Here is a 22,595-nt window from a genome sequence, read left to right on the forward strand (position 1 = left end):
TATTTAACACAAATATTTGCACTCTAAGAAAGATAAACAAAAGAAATAGTATTTTTCAGTTCACCTCATACAAGTCCACTCAGTCCTACTTCTTTTTCAGCCAAATCACTAAGACAAACAAACTTGTTTATATTTATAGGAAATAATGCTGCTCGGCTCTTATTTATAATGTCATCTGAAAGTGAGAACAGGCATTCACATGACACTGTTGTAGCCGTTGTTGCAGCCATTGTTGCAAGGTATTTACGAGCTAGGTGTGCTAAATATTCATATGCCTCTTCATGCTTCGACTTGGAGACTCAAGTTTTACACAATAAAGAGACAGTACTACAGTACTTGTATAAGGTGAATTGAAAAATAATATTTATTTTTTACTGTGAAAATATTTGTCAAATAAAGCGATCACTGTATACTTTGTATTCTGTGTTATAACTGAAATCAGTATATTTGAAAATGCAGAAAAGCATCCAAAAATATTTATAATTTAATTTGGCATTCTTTTAAGTGCCACTAAACTGTAACTCTCACTTTTTTAATCTCACAATTGTGATTTTTTTCATCTTTGACAGCCCTATTCTAAACCATAGTTGAGAAATTCTCAAATTGAAAGGAAAGGTGTTAGCTGCTTAATATATCATGTCTACTTGCTGAGGTCTCTTGTCCTTTAGGGCAGTTGGGAAAACACTAGTACAGACACCCTCCCAAAGATGTGACAACATTTAACAGCTGAGAAAATAAAATGTTACCCCATAATACGGCTGCCACCAAACACACAAGGGGTCTAACCAAGCAATGACCTAAATGCAGGGGTGTAAGAGAAGGAATATTTATGGGAAAAATATTAAGTGTTCAGCATTGTCCTTACTCTGCCTTCACTGAAATCAACAAAAGTTCTATCACGGGACTTCAATGGGAGAGAAGTTAGGCCAATGATCAACATTTATGAAAATCTCTAAGTAAACTTACAGTGGGATGATAGCAAATATTGAGGATGAAATAAGGACAACTGGGTACAATAAAGTCTGATATTCAGAAGTAAGAGCTTTAGACATACCTGACAATATTGCCCTGACGGTTTCCATTTTCTACTGGAGCCTAGCTAACTGCTTGAACTGCTGAGCAAGTTTCTGCACCTCTGCCCAACTTTCTCCACCTCTCATCATTAAAGCTTTTTCCCTTATTCTTACAAATCTTGTGCAAAAGGCAGCATGCAGCTCTAGTCTTGGGCACATTTTTTTCCCCTGTAGACTCTAACCTATTCCACAGACAGTTCCTCCTTCCTTGCAAAGCGGCCACACACACACAATCTAACTACTACTGCCTTAGCCATTGCAGAATCAGTCAACAGTTCCTTTCTTCTGTCCAAGCAGCCTGTGAACAGCTTCATTATCCAGGAAAGCAGAGACTAAGCTTGGTCTCCCAAATAACCAGAGCAATGTCCACACCATTCGTGTCCATAATGATCCTGGAAGCAAACCGTCCTTTATCCATTAAAGTAAACAGAACCAAGTGCTGATCCTAGCAGACTCCTAACATGGATTCTTCCAGACTATCCTTCATTGATGTTCGTAAACCTGCCACGTGGTCAGCCAGCCCACCCTCAGAGCATCATGGAGAACTACCCCTTGTTTATAAATTGTGAGACTAGAACAGGAGGCAGGGAAGGGAGGAGATTAGGTACATAGGGGGTCCCTTCATTTGTCCCAATGCCGTATGGGAACTCCATGCCTGCGAAGTCACCAATATCATCCTAAACATTACCAACCTTTATATCCCAATGCATGAGTACTTTTACCATGCCTTCACAAACCTGCACAATCATGGCCCCAAAAGTCGACCTCACCAAATCGGTTGGCTACAGACCCGTAGCATTTGATGGTGGCGAGCTTCCAAACAGCAATGGCAACTCACTTATCCATTGAAATGGGACACCACATGTTGGTAGGCTGCTGCAGGCTAGTTCTCAAGAAGGGTTGCCTTCCCCATCCTGAAATTCTCTCTCCACTACTGGTCAAGTCTGCTAAATGATCCTTTTCCACCAATCAATGCTAGTTTACCAAGCCCAGAAACAGTGCTGCATAATCTGGAATTGCTCCAGGAACTGTGTCACTAGTATCAGTTGCTATGCCTCTGCCTCTTTTCCCTTGTCCTTCTACTGCTTCTTCCACCACTGTTGAAGCTGTTGGAGAAACTGCAGCTGATAGTATATCATCTGGTTGGTGGTGTGTCAGGCAAAATCCAAAACCAATTTTCTCTCATTTTGAGCACTGAAATACAGCCCAAGCAGACTCTGCATATTCACGGTTGCCAACTTAGTGGTGCGGAGCATTGTTGGATCCATGTTGGCAAGCTGCTATTTGAAAGTGGCACGAGGAAACATTGGGGTGGAAACAGTGCAAAGACGGGATTTTTTAAAAAGTTGAACCCCCCTGGCGTCCGCTTTGCATCCACAATACAGAGCAAAAAAAAATTCCAAAATGCACACTGCTCAGTAGCAACGCAAAGGACCAACTGATGCTACATGCTTAGTATGTAGAGAGTTGCCACTGTGTACACACAAGGATGCATACTGAAAGAAGGTATAGCCTCCCACATGCTCAGTGTTAGTACAGCTTACATCAGGGATTGGCAACCTTTGGGATGCAGCCCATCAGGGAAATCCGCTGCGGGCCAGGACGGTTTGTTTACCTGCAGCATCCGCAGGTTCCACCAATCGCAGCTCCACTGGCCACGGTTCGCTGTTCCAGGCCAATGGTGGCTGCGGGAAGAGGAGTGGGCCGAGGGAAGTGCTGGCCGCCACTTCCCACAGCCCACATCAGTGAACCGCGGCCAGTGGGAGCTGCAATCAACTAAACCTGCGCACGCTGCAGGTAAACAAACCGTCCCTGCCCGCCAGCGGATTTCACGGATATTTTTAGTAAAAGTCAGGGACAGGCCACAGGCTTCTGCGAATGTGTTTATTGCACATGACCTTTCCGTGACTTCTACTAAAAATATCCATGACAAAAATTTAACCTTAATAATGGCTACCAGAAACAACTTCCCATTAGGGAATGTTTAAAGGGATTGGACAAAAGAATAAATAAAATATCTTGAATAAAAGGGTTTGACAAACAGATGAATGTTCACCAGCAGAACTGTAGACTTTAGTGAAGACTGCAGATAATATCTAGCTCTCTGAAAAGTTAAGTAAGGAAGCTAACAGACACTTTGCTCACCCAGCCTAGAGAGGCCTAAGACCAACAATTTTCAGGCTCGGCACTTAAAAAAAAAGTGAAAATATACCAAATTCTCATACTACTTAAAATACAAAAGTATTCAAGATGTCAGAAACTACATTTTAAAGAGCCATCAGCTTTTTGCAAGCAAGCCCCCAACATTAAGGGGGAAGGGAGAAAGGAATCAAGTACGAGTCATCTTGTGGGGAAGAACACCTTTGACCTTTTCACACCTTCAGTAGATCCTTCACAGCTACTTCTGGATAAATTAAACAGAGGATAGCTGCTCACTGTCTTTGAAGTCTTCCAAATTAGGGGAAGAGAAGCACAGACAGACTGCTTACCATAGTTGCAGATAGTTAATTTCTCCTGAACACTGAGTTTTACAGCTGGGTTTCGGTTTCGCTGACCTGGGAATGTAGTGGTTATAGCTAGATACACAAGTCTGCAAGTCAGGATTTGGAGACCATTCAAGTCAAGATTGTTGCAAGGGGCATCCATTTTTCTGAATGTGCAAACAATATGCCTAAAAAATTAAGAAGTCTAAGATGACTCATTTTCCAGGAGCCAGAGTTGTTTGTCTGACCTGTTCTCAGACTAACTCAAAACAAACCTTCTTGGTTGGGTCAATTCCAGATTATCCATTGGTAGCCAGACCCAAGACATGAAATTTTCAGGGTCAGGGAACAGATTTGGTCCCTGGAAATCAGATCTTTGCAGAAATCCTGGTAACCCAGAGACATACAGTTCTAGACCCAACATTGATATTGACTTAGAAGACAAAGTCAAGTTCCAAGTTTGCCAATTCTCTTAACAGAAACGCTTCTCTTTTCCTTGTCACATGGAGATGAGCGAATCTCCAGGAAGAGATCAGAAAGTTTGTCTTCGACTCAACATTAGCCTCAAGACCCCAGAGATAAGCAAGGATTGTGGTTTCTTAATGAAGATAGTTTGCCAAGAGAAGACATGGGATCCCATATATGCTCTCTTGCCTGCAGAGTGCTATTACCACAGTAAATTCTCAATGTCCAAGGAGTTCATGTCAGCCCAAACAATAGGAATTGACTGAAAAATAAGGTGGCTAGTCACAAGCCTAAGCAATCTCATGAACCAGTCAATGAGATGTTATCTCTGACACTGAAGGACGTGAAGTGCCTTTACTGATAACCATTTGAGCAACCCAGAAGCCTCTGATATTTTAGGTACTGTTTCGCCCACTTCAGGCCCAACCTCCACCTTAATTGTTATCAAAAGATTGAGAGAGTAAGTACCCAAATAACCTGTAGAGCTGTTAAGAAGCCCAAGAGCATTAGAGCTATTTAGGCTAACTCCCAAAGGGAGTCAGACCTAAATACTTCTGGGGATCAGGGCCACACTGGCTTATATTTCTCATTTGGACAAAATTATTACTGTATTTCATTGTTAGAAAAATAGTAATAGACATAAAAGTAAATCTTACATACCTCAAAAAAAAATATTGAAGTACCCAGGCCAAAAACTGGATTAAAGAGTTAAGTTCATATATCAGTAAATGAAAAATTCAACATGCAACAGTTTAAAGCCATAACTTTTATATTAATAATCTAGGTCATTTCAGTTAAAGCTGCAAATACAAAGTTAAGGCTGTTAAGGATACCTTAGCTCTGCCCCTAAATCCTAAGACAGTTTAAAGTCTTGTGATTGCATTTTATTCCATCTTCAACAGTTGAAGCTATTATGCTATATCCACTACAGAGCCAGCAGGTTTATATTGGCATGTGGGGCATCTCCCTCAGACCACATCAGCTGAGCTAGAGAAAATGGATCCAGAAGGTGGAGAGCAGTGTTACTCAGTTCAACTACCAGCCAGTAAAAAGATTCATAACGCCTGAAGTACAGGAAAAGGAAGTAATATCTTGAGTTTGTGGTAGGACTGCAGACCAGACTCAGAAGAAAGATAGGCTGAAAGTGAGCAGAAGGCTAGAGGGCAAGCCAGGCAGTAGGGAACTGGATTTGAAAATGGTGTGCTGATCTGTGTGTTAGCTATTGCAACTCATTGTGCCTAGGATACTTGCACCATTATTTCTGGCAACCCCAGTAAGACAGTCCTGCTACTTACTCAGATCCCGCTATTGTATGGTAGAGCCTATTGCTCAGAGCCCGTGCAGGACTTGCTTCTGAGCTCCTGCTATACAGGGTCTGCAGCTAGATTTCCTCAAGACAGGTGTACCACAACAATGACGACACATTTCAGTTGAGGAGGTGGGTTACAATATGTGCCACCATTCTGCGCCACCTTCTCTCAAAAGAAGGAAAAGCCAATATAATAACGGTTGTGACCTGTTTGCTTCCTTGCCTGAAGCCAAAAAGGACTTTCTCTGGATGAAGTGCAAGTTGGTGGCTGTGATGAAAGAAAAGACTTGTGGTTTGGAAGAACAAATACTTATGCTCTGGAGCATCAGGGAGCGAAGAGCATTTGGAGAGTTTCACAAAGCATCACTGCACCAGAACCAAGAAAAGTCATGTCTCCGAATTACAAAGGAATTTAAAAAAAAAAAAAAGTGGAAACTAGAGAGTAGCCTTAGTAGCTTGTAACCACCGGCAAGAAGAGGACCAGGCAACATTCTACACAGTTGGAAGCCGATGAGGATAGGTAGGTTGTGACTATCAGAGAAGACCAGGACCAATTCCACACAGCTAGAATTATCCAATCATTATTAGGTTCTCAACTATGGATAATGAACAGAAAAGACAGCTGTACAGGGCTCACGCTGGAGAATGACTGCTCATCCCAACCCACAAGTCAATCAAGCATTCGTACCGAGATTTCGAGCCATTTGAGGAACACAAACTATTTTTGTGAGAGATTCTGTGCTAGAAAGAAGTGGGAAGGGGGGTGATTTCCACAAGGGACAGATTGATAGCATGACAACATGCTGTCTTCCTGCATACAAGACACAAGATGTGACTAAGATTGGTTAGGCTTCTCAAGTTAGCATGCAAGAATCCATTGGTAGTGGCTATATTAACCCTAATGACACTTCAGATTTATAGACTGCTTCAAAGAGCTTTGAAGAAGCTGAAGAAGAGGAACAGTCAAGTTATCTTTTCTGAGATCCTTCTTATCCCACAAGCGAAAAACTCTGGAAGTAAATCACTAGCTAGGTAGGAAATGTGAAGTAGAGGGCTATGTTTTTGTAAAAGATTATTCCATATTCTTTGGAGAGAGGGAGATGTACAATTTAGCTGACCTCCACCTCATCAAAAGGGGAGCCCATCAGGCTAGCTAAACTAGACAGGAAGGCATTGAACTACCAACAAAAGGGGAGGGTAAAAAGTGGAAACAAATGAGCACTCATTTAACACACAAAAAATCAAGATGTTGAGAATAAAATAGTCAAGGCACCAAGGGATGTGGGGAGAAGAAATTCTTTAGTTACCTATACACCAAGGCTAGGAGCTGGAGCAATAAACAAGAGGAACTCGAACTGCTGATTTATGAGCATAAATTCAACCTAGTTGGTATTCTGAAAGCTGGTACAAAGATGTGCATGAGTGAAGTTTAAAAATCACTGGCTATGACCTACTTAGGAAACACCAAGTGGACAAAAGCAGGACAGTGGCATTCGGTCAAAATTAGCATTACTCATTCCAAGTCGCTGACAACTCAGGAAAAACATGCTAAAGCACAAGATGGGGCACTAGGTCTTCTACAGACCACTAAATCACCCGAGAGAACAAGACAACCAGCTCCTAAAGCACAGAGCTAAGGTGTAGGAAAAAAGCTGGATGAACATTAGGGACTTCAGTTTGCTAGGCGACTGTGTACTGGTAGCACGTGATATCCTTGGAACTACTAAAAATCATACATGACCATTTAAGTCAAGAAGTGTTGTGTCCAAAATTGGGAATTTCTATAGTAGAGCTCACTCTAAACAAATGAATTCCTCTTTAATCACAGTACTAAAAATTAGTGTTTGCTTTAGGTGCAAGTGATCATGACTTACTTACATTTGTTATCTGCCCACAAAATAAAGTCCAAACCAGGAATTAGTATATATTTGGTGCTTTAAAAGGGCCAATTTCATAAAGCTGAAAACCAATTATGAGCCAATTCAGCTGGGAGAAACAATTTAAGAAAAATGTGAGCCCAACGTTGATCACTGGGAATTCTTTAAGAATACTTTACTAGGTGCCCAAACACCCAAACTCTCCCAATCAAGAAAGAGGGACACACTGATTAAACACAACTACCTTCGAGGTGAAGTGAACGTAACTATAGAATGCATCCGATGAAGTGAGCTGTAGCTCACGAAAGCTTATGCTCAAATAAATTGGTTAGTCTCTAAGGTGCCACAAGTCCTCCTTTTCTTTTTGCGGATACAGACTATCACGGCTGCTACTCTGAAAACTATAGAAATGTTTCCCACTTGTTACATATTCATTTTTAACAAGGGAAGCTGACAGCTCCTAATTCATATAGAAAATTGATGAGATACACAAGAGCACACAAGGAGAGAGGCCCTGGAAGCCAAATTTAGACTGCTAGGTAAGAGATCGAAGTCCAGAACCTCCATGGTAGCATTCTCTGAAATGCTTCTAGTTCCACACACAGGGCCAGACAGACAGGCAGAACTGCAGGGTCTCAACATGTTGATAAGACAATGGTGTAGGGAGGAAGGGTTTAGATTTACTAGGAGCTGGGGAACCTTTGGGAAAAGGGGGAGCCTATACAGGAAGGATTGGCTCCACCTAAACCAAAATGGAACTGGATTCCTGGCACATAAAATTAAAAAGGTCATCAAGCAGTTTTTAAACTAACAGCTGGGGAAAAGCCGACAGGTGCAGAGGAGCAAGTGGTTCGGACAATGTAGCCCATAAAGCCAGTTTGCAAGCTTGCTATTGTGATGTATTACAATGTACATTGGTAAATTCTGGCTCCTTCTCAGGCTTACCATCTGAGGATTGTCCTTACCACACAACCCAAGGGTCATCTCACAACGTTGAACTCTTGAGTTTTCTAACCCTGTAGCCTGAATTGGGACAAGAACCTAAATATCTTCTGGTCAGATCATTGGCGACCCATAATAAACTAGCCCATAAATTCAGGTCAACAGAGACATCCCATGGGGGGGGGTCTATTAATGGAGATCCTCTATACCCTATTAAGGAGGAGAGGATGGAAAACAAAATTTGGTTAGGATCTGAAGAAAAAACAGTCAAAGAAAAAAATTCCCATTCAATTACATTACATAATGGCAGACAGCTAAAAAGTGAATTTTTTTAAGTGCTTATATACAAATGCTAAAAGTCTAAATAAGATGAGTCAACTAGAGTGCCTCATCCTAAATGAAGATATTGATATAAAAGGCATGACACAAACTTGGTAGAATGAGGATAATCAATGGAATATGGCAATACCAGGGTACAAAATATATTGGAAGGAAAGACTAGGTTGTGCTGGTGGGTGAGTGGCACTCTTTGTGAAAGAAAGCATACAGTCAAATGTAGTAAAAGAATCTTGAATGAACCCAGCTGTGCAATGGAATCTCTATGGATAATAATTCCATGCTTGAAAAATAAGAATATAGTGGTAGGGATATAGTGGTACTGACCACGATGGTGAGTGACTGAAATGCTCAGGGAGATTAGAGAAGCTATAAAAATAAAAAGCTCAATAATAATGGGGGATTTCAACTGTCCTGATATTGACTGGGTACATCTCACCTCAGGATGGGATACAGAGACAAAATTTCTTGACACATTAAATGATTGCTTCTTGGAGCACCTAGTGCCGGAACCCATAAGAGGAGAGGCATTTATTGATTTAGTCCTAAGTGTAGCACAGGATCTGGTCTAAGAAGTGAATATAGCTGAACTGCTTGGTAATAGTGACCATAACATAGTAAAATTTAACATCCCTGGTGGGGGAAGGGGCAACACCAAAGCATCCCACCACAGTAACATTTAATTTTAGAAAGGGGAACTACACAAAAATGAGGAAATTGGTTAAAACAGAAATTAAGAAGGTACTGTGCCAAAAGTGAAATCCCTGCAAGCTGCATGGAAACTTTTTAAAGACAGCAGAATAAAGGCTCAATCTAAATGCACACCCCAAATTAAAAAACATAGTAAGAGAACCAAAAAAGTGCCACTGTGGTTAATCAACAAAATAAAAAGCAGTCAGAGGCCTTTTCGCAGTTAGAGGCGAAAAGGCATCCTTTAAAAAGTGGAAGTTAAATCCTAGAGAGGAAAATAGAAAGGAGCATAAACTCTGGCAAGTGAAATATAAAAATATGATTAAGGAAGGCCAAAAAAGAATTTGAACAACAGCAAAAAACTTTTGCAAATACATCAGAGGCAGGAAGCCTGCTAAACAACCAGTGAGGCCACTGGACAATCAAGATGTTAAAGGAGCACTCAAGGAAGATAAGGCCATGCGAAAAACTAAACCAATTCTTTGCATCGATCTTCACGGCTGAGGATGTGACAGATTCCCAAACCTAAACCATTATTTTTAGGTAACAAATCTGAAGAACTGTCCCAGATTGAGCTATCATTAGAGGTGGTTTTGGAACAAACTGATATCTAAATAGTAATAAGTCACCAGGACTAGATGGTATTCACCCAACAGTCCTGAAGGAACTCAAATGTGAAATTGAAGAACTGTGGTATGTAACAAGAAAAGGAGCACTTGTGGCACCTTAGAGACTAACCAATTTATTAGAGCATAAGCTTTCGTGAGCTACAGCTCACTTCATCAGATGCATATTGTGGAAACTGCAGCAGACTTTATATATACACAGAGAATATGAACCAATACCTCCTCCCACCCCACTGTCCTGCTGGTAATAGCTTATCTAAAGTGATCATCAGGTGGCCCACAAGCTATTACCAGCAGGACAGTGGGGTGGGAGGAGGTATTGGTTCATATTCTCTGTGTATATATAAAGTCTGCTGCAGTTTCCACAATATGCATCTGATGAAGTGAGCTGTAGCTCACGAAAGCTTATGCTCTAATAAATTGGTTAGTCTCTAAGGTGCCACAAGTACTCCTTTTCTTTTTGCGAATACAGACTAACACGGCTATTACTCTGAAACCTGTGGTATGTAACCTATCACTTAAATCAGCTTCTATATCAGATGACTGGAGGATAGCTACTATGACACCAAATTTTTAAAAAGGCTGCAGAGGGTATCTTGACAATTACAGGCTGAGAAGCCTGACTTCAGTACCACGTAAACTGGTTGCAACTGTAGTAAAGAACATAGATGAACATGGAAGAGTCAACATGGTTTTGTAAAGGGAAATCATGCCTCATCAATCTACAAAAATTCTTTGAGGCAATCAACAAGCACGTGGACAAGGGGGAATCCAGTGGATATAGTATACTTAGATTTTCAGAAAGCCATTGACAAGGTTCCTCACCAGGACTTGAAACAGGAATTAATACAGTGAAGTCCTATAGTCTGTAGTATGCACAGGGTCAGACTAGATTATGAGCCAATCCCTTCTGACCTTAAAAAAAAAAAATAGCAATGATCTACAATTAAAGTGGGTAGATCTGATGAGCAACAATATGTTCTTTTTTACAGCACTTTATGAAACAGTACTTTAAAAACATGATTGTTAGTCTGACAACATTTTTTACCTTTGATTTCTAATTTGCAGCCTTAACATGTAGTTAATGTAGGGTTTTGAAATGGAAACATACACCACCCTGTCCGAAGGCATTTATTTGGAAGGCAGTCTGGAAGAAGTGATTAAAGGTTGAGTTACACTGACATGATTGTTACTATGTAGTAACAGTCTCCAGGACTACACAAGTGTGTTCATTTGAATTAGATATAAAAAGGCAATTTTGAATTAAATTCATAAAGAATGTGTAGAAAGACATTAAAATGCAGTGACAAAATTTCATGTCATAAACCAGAGTATTAATTCAAGCCAACAATGATAACATGAAGAATTATGGAATTCCACAACTGTAATGAGGTGTTCTAGGTAACATCTGTTCAGTAATCATTCCTATAAAATAGATTAATTTAGATTCAAGATTTTACACTGCAGTATCTCCAACACTAATTGAGTTGCTTCATAATTAGAGATATTTACATCGAAGAAATAAGAAAAAAATCATTTGGATCCAAATAGAGAGGCCATTTAGTCTCATCTGTAAGATTGCTTCATAAATTTCCAGACATTCTGAACATTAAAGTGTCATTCTGCTTTTTCCAGCAAAAAAGTTGGCACAAATGAGAAATTATTCATAATTCACATGAACACTGCAGACTGACAATTGCTGAAGACTGGTCAAAAGTGCACTCTGAAATCAATCCAACTTCCACTGAAGTGAGTGGAAGTGGTCCCATTGATTTCAGTTAGAAACAGATATTTCCTTTTGAAGGTTAAAGTTTATATGTGAAAAGACTCCAGGCATGTCTACGCTACAGTGGCACAGCTACAGCACGACAGCCAAGCTACCAGCACACTCTAGTGGGGACATTTCCTACAGCCACAGAAGGATTCTCCCCCTCCCCTCCCCCCCCCAACCCCCAGTCAAGCTAGATTATCTACCTCTCCAAGAGACAGCAACCAGGTCAACAGAAGAATCCTTCTGTTCACCTACCTACATCTACACCAGGGGCTAGGTCAACCTACCTACAGTGCTCAGGGTACACAACTTTTCACAGCCCTGAGCAACAGGTCAGCCTATATCTTAGGTGTAGGCCAGGCTTCAGTGCCAGCAAGCAGCAATTAAAAACTGTTTAAACATCAGCAGCAATAAGCCAGTTGCAGAGTCACACGGCAGCAGCAAAGCTCAGTTTCCCCACATACACAATTTCAGAGTGGAAGGTGAATCCACATGAATGTACCTCTGAACTCTGAGGCCGTGTCTACACTAGTTTTGTCAGTAAAAGGCAACTTTTGCCAACAAGGTAGTGGAGGTGTACACATTACAATGCTACTTTCGTGATCAAAACTCAATTTTGTTGGCAAAATAAAACCACCTCGACAAGTGGCATAGAGCTTCCTATGACAAACTTAAAGCGACAAAGCAGCAGCGTAGACACTGCCATTTGTTACGTCACCATAACTGGCTTCCCCCAGTAGCCCATTCTGCTCACTGTTTTGAACTCTGCTGCATTGTATACAGCTACGCAGGCATGCCCTCCTCCCATTTCGAAGCTCTGGGAAGTTCTGACAGATGAACATGCCGAACAGGAAATCACTAACTCAGAATCCTGCTCTCCCCAGGCAATAGGAACACAAAGGCAATCAGATGGCTGCTGCTGGGGGGGCAGAACTGCTATACTGTACAGAGCCAGGGAGGGAGACAGTGGCTGATGTGGAGGGAGGTGTCACTCTCCCCCTGCCTCAGGACTGGTTACTTCCCACCGCTGTGAACTTAGAGACAGCATGCCAACACACTCCCCCACCACACACAGTTTCTCTAAGGGCATGGCCACACTTGCAGATGTGGAGTGCTTTGTGTTAAACCCACCTTCATAGAGCACAGTAGGGAAAGTGCTGCAATCTGTCCACACTGACAGCTACAAGTGCACTGGTGTGGCCACGTTAACAACTCTTGCAACAGCCACAGAGAGCAGTGCATTCTGGTAGCTATCCCAGCATGCAAGTGGCTGCAACGTGCTTTTCAAATGGTGGGGGTGGAGTGTGTTGTGTGTATGTGGGGGGAGAGAGTGGGTTCAGGGGGCTGAAAGCATGTCAGCATGCTGTCTTGTAAGTTCAGACAGCAGCAGACCCTCTCTCACTCACACAGCATTCCACAGTAATGGTTGCTTTGTCTCGGAGCAGATAAGCATGCCAGCTGTCAGAAACTGAGCCTTCAAAGAGCATATCCGTATTCCTACAGCAAGTTCAAAACAATGAGAAGAGTGGCCACTTGACTTAAGCGGATTATGGCATGTTTCCGGAGGCTGATCAGAGCGCAGCAATGCAACACCTTGTCCCTACTGGCACCACAGCGCTCCAGCGGAGGCACAGCAAACGTTATTCCACTCGCCACAGTGGAGTACCAGCAGTGCTGTAGCTGCGGAGTCAGAGCGCTCTACGTGCCTTGCGAGTGTGGACGGGTAGTGAGCTGTGTCTTCCCCCGCGCGCATGCACACACCCCCACTTCGCACTTGAGTTGAAAAGCAGCCAGAAATCTAGTAGGATGCCCATGGAACAACGGGATTGAGAAACCTGCTTCATGTGATGCTGTACCTGCTCCACGAGGCATTGCAAAGCATTCTGCAGCCAGTTGCACAGTGGTGTAGCTACCCACAGCACACTGCTCTGTCGCTGCAAGAGCTGATAGCATGGATGTGCTCTGCCGACACAAGGAGCATAGCGTGGACATGCAACAGCGGTTTAATTAAAGCAGCTTAACTTTTGTCAACAAAACTCTGTTCTGAGTCTTTGCTGACCAAGAACAAATGGTCAGTCAGATGCAGTGGAGACTAAAGGTAGTGCTGTGTTAAAGGGACATTCATTCCAAAGTCTTTCACATTGCAAGGTGGGAAACTGCAATGAAGGATGCTGCCCAACATACTGTGGTGTGGGTGTTTGCTTATGGTCACATGCTTGTCAGTTGTGGGGTTTTCATAAATTAATCCTGGGTTCCTTTTCCTTTTTAATAAAAGTTCTCTTTTGTTATCCACAGACTCAGTGCTTGCAAATGGGCAAGTATTGCTTCTTAGAGAGGCACCACGATGGTGTTTAGGTTTCCCAAATTACAGGGTGGGGCATGAGCCAGTTCTGTTTTGCACTGTTAAGAGGCACCACTAGATATTGAACCCGGCCTTGTTGCTGCTGACACCACCTGGCAGAAGGGTTATACCTGCACAACAACTTGATAATCGTTAAGCTGCTGGTGTACTGAGACCACAACCTGTCATACTGACCAATATTATCGGTTTCCTTGGACTCCTCCGTCTGTATCCATTTGTTGGTCTTATCTCATAAGCTTTTGGGGGAAGGGACCATCTTTTTGTTCTATGTTTGTACGTTGCCTAATGCAATGGGGCCCTGGTTCATGACTAAGGCCCCTTGGCACTATGATAAATATTAAGGTACGGAGATTTTGGAACACAGAACTCCAGTCTATTCCAACCAAAATCCAAAACCAGGTGCACATAGTAGCAACATCCAAGCATATTAATTACATGATTCTTTTTCTTACTTCCCTCTGGGCACAAGTTACAGTTTAAGTTTAGTATTCAAGTATATGGAATATTTTGCACTTAATTTTAGCACTAAAAAGTCTGTGTAAACACTAAGATCCATACGCTTTCACTAGTTAGATTCAAGAAATACTACAGAAAACAGTCCACAGATCAGATATTTGGTACATAAAAAAAGCAATCATAAAAAACCAAATATGAAAATATTTATCACAACTCCTAAAACCCAAATTTAGCTAATAAATTTCATTTAGATTATAAGCTCTTCGGGGCAGAACTGTCTTCCTTCATATTTGTTCAGCACCCATCATAAAGAGCCTTGATAAAAATAAAAGTTTCTGGGCATCATGCTATACTATTTGAAGGACTGATAATTCTTGCTGCAAATTAAATATTTGGACCTCTTACTAGTTTAATGCTCCACAAAGTACAGTGCCCCAACAAAACAAAACCTAAAAAGTGGCTCTATCATCAGACCTGACCCTCCTGGTGTTGTCATAGCTGTTCATTTCAGGGACAGAGCTAAAAGCAATGAACATTTGTTCCTCTTATCACTGAGAAACCAATTCAACGAAGACAGTGAGTGGCATTCTAATCTGCTTGTGCATCAGAGTCAAATACTGCCCTCAATAATACCTGTATGATTGCAAGAAGAATTTGGCTGACACTGGATTTTCAGATACTTTATATATAAGCAATTTTACCACATTCTGAAACTAAGCAAGTTTAATGTGAAAGTCACTTACACATAAAATGAAACTTCATAATGCTTGTCTTTTTAAAAAGCATCACTTTCAGATTACAACTATACTGTAATCAACCTGCTGGCTTGTTTTCACCCCTCCCCAACCTCCAAGCTGTAATGATATAATCAGGAAGGAAACACTCCACACCACATTCCAGCTGGGACTACTCTTCCCAGCATGTGTAGACAAACACATTAGTTGTGCTCAATCTAGCATGCTGGAAATAGCAGTGTAGCTGAAAGTAGCATGGGTGGCAGCTCAATCTAAGCACCTGAGTAAAAAACCTGCCTTGACCCACTTGGTACATACTCAGGTGGCTATCCCAGGCCACCACCCATGCTACCTCTAACCACCCTGCTGTTTTCAGCACACCAGCTTAGGTCTGTTTACCTGTGCTCGGAAGCATGGTCCTAGCTGCAGTATAGGCACACCTTAAAAAAGCACTGGGTTACCTAGTTTACCATCCGCCCAATAAAGAGCTCCATAATCCCTACAGTAGAGGAGAAGGATGTAACATTCTGAGGTCAGAAGGGATCAGCCTGGCAAAGAACCAGAAGCAGTAGCTGATCAGGAGCTTGGTGTAGAAGTCTGGGAACCGACTGTGGAGCAAAAGGTGAGTAGCAAGCAGCCTGAGAGCTGGGACTAGAAAACAGAGCCAGTCGGAGAAGTAACCTTATTTCTGGCATAGAATACATGGAAGCCCTACCAACTTCACAGCCATAAAGAACATCACAGACCACGAAATCTGGTTTTCCCCCTGTGAAGTCTGGTCTTGTGTGCTTTTACCCTATACAAGAGACCAACATTTCTCGAATAGTGGATACTGACCCAAAAGGGAGTTGCAGGGGGTCACAAGGTTATTTTAGGGGGCTTGCAGTATTGCCACCCTCACTTCTGCAATTACTTCAAAGCTGGGCAGCCAGAGGGCAGCGGCTGTTGGCCAGGTGCCCAGCTCCAAAGGCGGTGCCTCTGCCAGCAGCAGCGCAGAAGTAAGGGTGGCAATACCATACCATGCTATCCCTACTTCTTGCTGCAGTCCTCAGCTGAATCCAAAGCTCTGATCAACTGTATTCAGTATTATACAGCCCCATTCTCTGTTGAATCATGCAACTCCCCCATCATTTCCTTAAAATCATACTTAATGACTCACCATGTGTTCACAAAGTTTTGATTTCTGAGCAAGTTGTGACCATGACTAAGATCAGATGAACAGTTAAAATCAATTTATGAAAGAGTAAATCCTAAAGTGCTCTTTTACAACTGTAAAAAGAATGAGTACTTGTGGCACCTTAGAGACGAACAAATTTATTTGAGCATAAGCTTTCGTGGGCTAAAACCCACTTCATCGGATGCACGCAAGGGAAAATACAGTAGCAAGATACACACACACACACACACGGAAAAAGTGGGTGTTGCCATACAAACTATAAAAAGAGTGATTAAAGTGGGCTATTATCAGAAACAGGAAAAAAAAAAGCTTTTGTAGTGATAATCAGGATGTCCCATTTCCAACAGTTGACAAGAAGGTGAGAGTAACAGTTGGGGGCGGGAGAGGAAGAAGCATGGGGAAATAGTTTTACTTTGTGTAATGACCCATCCACTCCCAGTCTTTATTCAAGCCTAATTTAATGGTGTCCAGTTGGCAAATTAATTCCAATTCAGCAGTCTCTCGGAGTCTGTTTTTGAAGTTTTTTTGTTGTAATATTGCAACTTTTAGGTCTGTAATCGAGCGACCAGGGAGACTGAAGTGTTCTCTGACTGGTTTTTGAATGTTATAATTCTTGACATCTGATTTGTGTCCATTTATTCTTTTACGTAGAGACTGTCCAGTTTGGCCAATGTACATGGCAGAGGGGCATTGCTGGCACATGATGTGTATATATATATCACCTTGGTAGATGTGCAGGTGAACGAGCCTCTGATAGTGTGGCTGATGTGATTAGGTCCTATGATGGTGTCCCCTGAATAGATATGTGGACAGAGTTGGCAACAGGCTTTGTTGCAAGGACAGGTTTTTGGGTTAGTGTTTTTGTTGTGTGGTTGCTGGTGAGTATTTGCTTCAGGTTGGGGAGCTGTCTGTAAGCAAGGACTGGCCTGTCTACCAAGATCTGAGAGAGATGAGGGATGGTCCTTCAGGATAGGTTGCAGATCTTTGATGATGCACGGGAGAGGTTTTAGTTGGGGGCTGAAGCTGACGGCTAGTGGCGCTCCGTTACTTTCTTTGTTGGGCCTGTCCTGTAGTAGGTGACTTCTGGGTACTCTTACAACTACAATACCCACCTGCTGAAGTGAAGAAACAGATTGACAGAGCCAGAAGAGTACCCAGAGGTCACCTACTACAGGACAGACCCAACAAAGAAAGTAACAGAACACCACTAGCCATCACAGACTCCAGCAAGAGACTGCTGAATTGGAATTAATTTGCAAACTGGACACCACTAAATTAGGCTCGCATAAAGACTGGGAGTGGATGGGTCATTACACAAAGTAAAACTATTTCCCCATGCTTATCCCCCCTCTCCCCCCACTGTTACTCTCACCTTCTTGTCAACTGTTGGAAATGGGGCATCCTGATCACTACAAAAAGGTTTTTTTCTACTGCTGATAATAGCTCACCTTAATTGATCACTCTCATTATAGTGTGTATGGCAACACCCATTTTTTCATGCTCTCTCTCTCTCTGTATATAGATATTATATATGTATCTTCCTACTGTATTTTCCGCCTCATGCATCCAATGAAGTGGGTTTTAGCCCACAAAAGCTTATGCTCAAATAAATTTGTTAGTCTCTAAGGTGCCACAAATACTCATCGTTCTTTTTGCTGATACAGACTAACATGGCTACCACTCTGAAACCTTTTGCAACTGTGTTTGCTATACCATTGGGTATACAAGATTAAAAACTGTGGGAGACAAGTCGAGAAAAGAAGACTACTGTTTCAAGAAAGGACGTTAAATAGCTATCTTAAAAAATATGAAGTCCAGTGCAAAAACTTAGTGATCAAGATACATGTTATACCAATAAAATAAAAACCAGCAGGATCTTATTAAAGGGAAAAAGGCAAAATACGGCATTTATTGTGAATACAGAAAGAATCATAGTAAGCAGCTAGTTATAGCTATAACATTCCATTCAATCTCATATTTATTCACACATTCATTCATACAAACACACACACACAGGTTCTGCAAGGTTGTTATCATAGTTACTAGCCTTAGAGTTGCTCATGCCAAGCCACTGGCCAGGTGGCCTGGACATGAGGAGGGAGCAGGGCCTTGTCAGATGCTCATCTGATGCTCCTGGAAGTTGGTTTGCAGAATCAGACCCCAAAGTTCTCACTTTTTAGAGTCTATTTTTATAGGAATTTCTTCCTATGCCAGTCTATGGGAATTGCTTCATCAAGTTGGTTTGCAGAATCAGATCCCAAAGTTCTCACTTTTTAGAGTCTATTTTTATAGGAATTTCTTCCTATGCCAGTCTATGGGAATTGCTTCATCATGCTATGGGAATTGCTTCATCATGTGCTGATCTGCCATCAGCAGATAGCACATTCCTGAAGGCTCTGTGCTGCTAGATGTTATCTTGTTCTTTGGTTCTCCCATTCTTGAGGCTGTTGAGTGGATTCCAGTCTGCCCTCTGGGGGTCCTCTGGTTATTTCCACTTGACGCCTTCTTCAGCCGATGGACACTGGATTCTTAGGCTAGAACCTCCCTGATCATTCAGTTATTATCCACACCAAGCATCCATCCACATACATCCTCTCTCTCTATTTTAATCACAATTGTTAATTCAACCAAAGGGCGGGGAGTCTCTGGGTGCTGTTTCTGTTGTTAGAGTATTGCTTTGAGTCTCTCTCTCTGTGAATTGCTTTGAGAACAGACTGTCTTAGAATGTACTAACACAATTAGCAGCTTGCAAGTTTCACACAGAGGGAGAGAAACAGTACCAAAAGCCAAGAGACCTCTTAATTAGTAATACCCTGAATTTAAACTATGGGGAATCAAACTCATTTGTGATTTTAATACAGAACTTCTTTAATATGATCCAACATACAGTCTATTATCCTTTCCTTCTATGATGAGAAAAATAATACTTTTAGTCATATCAAAATAACTCACCCTGTGAAAGTAAATTTTTTACAGAGGATTTTTAGATAGTATAAGGAATTCAGAGTTTGAAATTAAAGAAATTACCAGATGTACAGGAATACCAGGTACAAGTTAGCCCTGACCCAACTGTAAAGTCAGTCAGATAATTAATGAGTATAACAAAATTGGTTAGACACTCACTAACTAGAGCAGTGGTCACCAACCTGTCAATCGCTATCGACTGGTCAATCCTAGAGGATCTCCCAGTCAATTGCGATCTCCGGCAGCATAGTGTGGCTGCAGCTAAGGCAGACTCCCTGCCCACCCCGGCCCTATGCCACCCCCGGAAGTGGCCAACACAGCACTCTGTACCCCCTCATACACCCCAACACTCTGCCCCAATCCAGAGCTCCCTCCTGCACTCAAACTGCCTCCTAGACCTTGCACCCCAGCACCCTGTCCCAGGCTCAGCAGAGAGCCCCCTCCCATGCTGCAAACCCCTCGGCCCCAGCCCAGAGCCCACACCCCCTCCCGAACGCCAACCCACTGCCCCAGCCTAGTGCAAGTGAGTGAGGGTGGGGGAGAACAAGCGGGGGGGGGTGGGGAGGGGGCAGGGAAATGGAGTGGGAAGGGAAGGGGTAGATCCTGGGTTGCCCTTAGATTCCAAAAGTGATCTTGGGCATAAAATGGTTGGAGACCACTGAACTAGAGGATGAAATCTACTAGCCAGAAAACAAATCTCACTCACCAGCAAAATCTACCAGATTAACTTTTCTACGTAGACTAGTAGTTATGTGAATATAGTTAGACATGGGTAACACTCCCTCTGCACATTCTTACTCAAGTTCTTTTGTTCATTTCATTTAGTTTAGCTAAAACACCTTTCCAAGCAATATGAACTAAAAGGAAAAAAAACTCAAAATAAGAATGTCTGGGGTGTGAGATACACTGGTATAACTTGTTGATTTAAATTCACACTTCAGGTTATACACAAAAACAAAAAAACAGATGAAGATCACACCTAACTTTAATACCTTTCTGAGAGATCCTGCCCACACCTAACAACTGGGAAACACTAGATGCTGTGGTTCCTAAAAAGGCTTCCTTAACCCAACTCTCTTTCACTATCAGATTGTGGCTATCCAGAGTGCCCTGTCTGAACTCCTTCTTAAATTACCCTATTACACACAGCCTTCTAGGTACCACTTTTGATTTCTTTAATTGACCATGAGCAGCCAGCAGCTCCTGATGCCTTCTGCGTCAGTAGATCAGAAACACTGGTATTTAAGTTTGTGACAGTAAACCCAGTTTATAGGAGCCCCGAGGTCCCCAGTAAACAAAATATCCTTCGACACATAGAATATGAATGTAAAGGAAGACTGGCAACGTCAATCGTTGTTCTCAGACAGTTCTCTCTCTTCCGATTTTAAAACTGACTCCAGCTGCTGGCGTTTCAAGCGCTCACCTTTGCTCCGGGGCCAGCTCGGGAGGAAAGGCAGCTACCGGCCGCCGGGGCCAGGGAGGGGCAGCACCGCCAGCCCTTGGTGTTCAGCGTCGGACACACCCAGGTGCCCTGGGGCTGAGCTGACCGGGCAAGGCCGGGATTTGCTTCCCGCCCCACTGTCTAGGGCAGCAGCCGCAGCCCTGTGCGCGCAGCGGCCCGAGAGCCCGTTACACTCCCCGGCTCGGGCCGCTACTGGCCGCCTCACACTTACAAATTTGGGTTTCCTGCCGTCCACAGCCGCGTCCTCCGGGCCTGGCCCGCCCCCCGCGCCGGGTGGCACCTTCCTGCGAAGCAGCTTGTTCTCCCGGCCCCCCCGGGCAGGCGGCGGCGGCGACGAGTCGCTGTAGCGCTGCGGCGGCTCCATGGCAAGGGGCGCGGAGCCCGCGTTGGTCTTTTTCCCGGGCAGGTCGCGGGCGGGGCGGGTGGGGCACTGACTGGCCCAGGCCGGCGGATCCGGGGCTCTCCCCTGCTGGCGCCGCTGGCCGCGCCCGGCGTGTGTCTGTAATTAGAGCGGCTTAGCGGGGGGGCTCGGGGTAAAGCCGCCGCCGCCTCGGCCCGGCCGCGGATTTAGCCGGGAAGCTCCTCTAATCTCGGCCGCCTCCGGCTGCTCGCTGTGCGCCGGCGTGCGGAGAAGGAAAATCCGGCTGTGCCGCCACCCGCTTCTCCAGCGCGACTCTCCCCGCCGTGTCCGAATAGTCCCGCCACTGGCAGGCCCGCCCCCTTCGCTCCCGAACTACCCAATCCGAAGCCGAGGGCGTGAAGGTCTGCTTTACGATTGGTCGGACCGTCTGTCAATCCCTTCCAGTCAGCTGTTTGCCCGGCGAGGCTGAACAAGCGCCGTTCTTCGAACCACGGGGCGGCCCCAGCCGGACTACATATCCCGCAAAGCAACGCGGCGACTGCCACGCGGGGAATCGTTGGCATTGCATGCTGGGAACTGTAGTCGCCGTCGGTGTGCCGCGTGTGGGTGGAGTGTCTCCCCGCCACGCAGGGAGGGATTGGTGTACCCAGCAGAATTTGGGGCAGGAAAGCAGGGCTGAGCGCTCTCATTCCTCGGGGGGCCGTCAGCTTACTGGCGAGTTACGCTGACGTTATGGCAAGGAGAGAGAAGTGAGGAGTGTGTGAAGTGACGCTAAATATGCGTCCCCACGCACTGTCAACATAGGAACCAGGATAGAGAAAAACTAGCAGCCCCATTTCACTCCAGCTGCATTCGTCATTATAATAGTCCTTGCAAGTTGTCAGAGCAGTTCCCTGAGATGACTAGATAGTATGCGCCTCTGGTACAGCAGTTTATCCCAGAGGTGCTGGAGCAATTTGTATAATAGGGGTGCTGAGAGCCATTGAACCAAACCGGAAAGCCTGTATATAAAGCCTGTATATCCACTTCAAGCCAGTGGGTGCAGGAGCACCCCCAGTTCCAGCACCTATGCTGTGTGCCAGACAGATTCAGCCTAGGATACTCTGAGTAGAGCGACCACGTTTTTTACTTGAAAATGGGGAATGTTCCTCTTCTGAGAAATTGTCCCTCAAACATTTAACCAAAAAAAAATGTTTTTGTTCAAAATTAATCCTAGGACAGGAGGCGGCTAATTTTCAAAGATGGGACACCAAAGGGCTATTGACCACTGGAGACTTATTCCAGGACACAATACTAATGAACTTTGAACAACTCATAATTAAATTTAATCTACCTGCTCAGTTAGACATTTTCTCGATTCAGTTACTAAAAGAGAAACTCTGCTCTTGGGGAAGAGCTGATTAGAAAAAACATACATACAGTAGGACAAGTTAACCAAATAAGCTCCTATTTCTATAATAATAATAACTATATACCTCAAATTCTATACCCTGGACTCAAGATTTTA

General features: G+C 43.5%; 1 protein-coding gene across 2 annotated transcripts in view; it reads right to left on the reverse strand.

Moving 5' to 3' along the window:
- DIAPH3 (diaphanous related formin 3) overlaps positions 1-21,402 on the reverse strand; it is a gene marked incomplete at its 3' end in the record, with an annotated part of 518,684 nt that extends 497,282 nt beyond the window's left edge. For both annotated transcript variants that reach the window (XM_084632924.1, XM_084632923.1), the window contains exon 1: positions 20,939-21,402. In XM_084632924.1, coding sequence (XP_084489050.1) covers positions 20,939-21,091 — 153 coding nt within the window. In that variant the 5' untranslated portion in view covers positions 21,092-21,402. The remainder of the gene's footprint in view (positions 1-20,938) is intronic.
- Positions 21,403-22,595: the final 1,193 nt, after the last annotated feature.

Source organism: Lepidochelys olivacea (assembly GCF_965140295.1).
Source record: "Lepidochelys olivacea isolate rLepOli2 genome assembly, chromosome: 1".
Classification (NCBI taxonomy): Eukaryota; Metazoa; Chordata; order Testudines; family Cheloniidae; genus Lepidochelys; species Lepidochelys olivacea.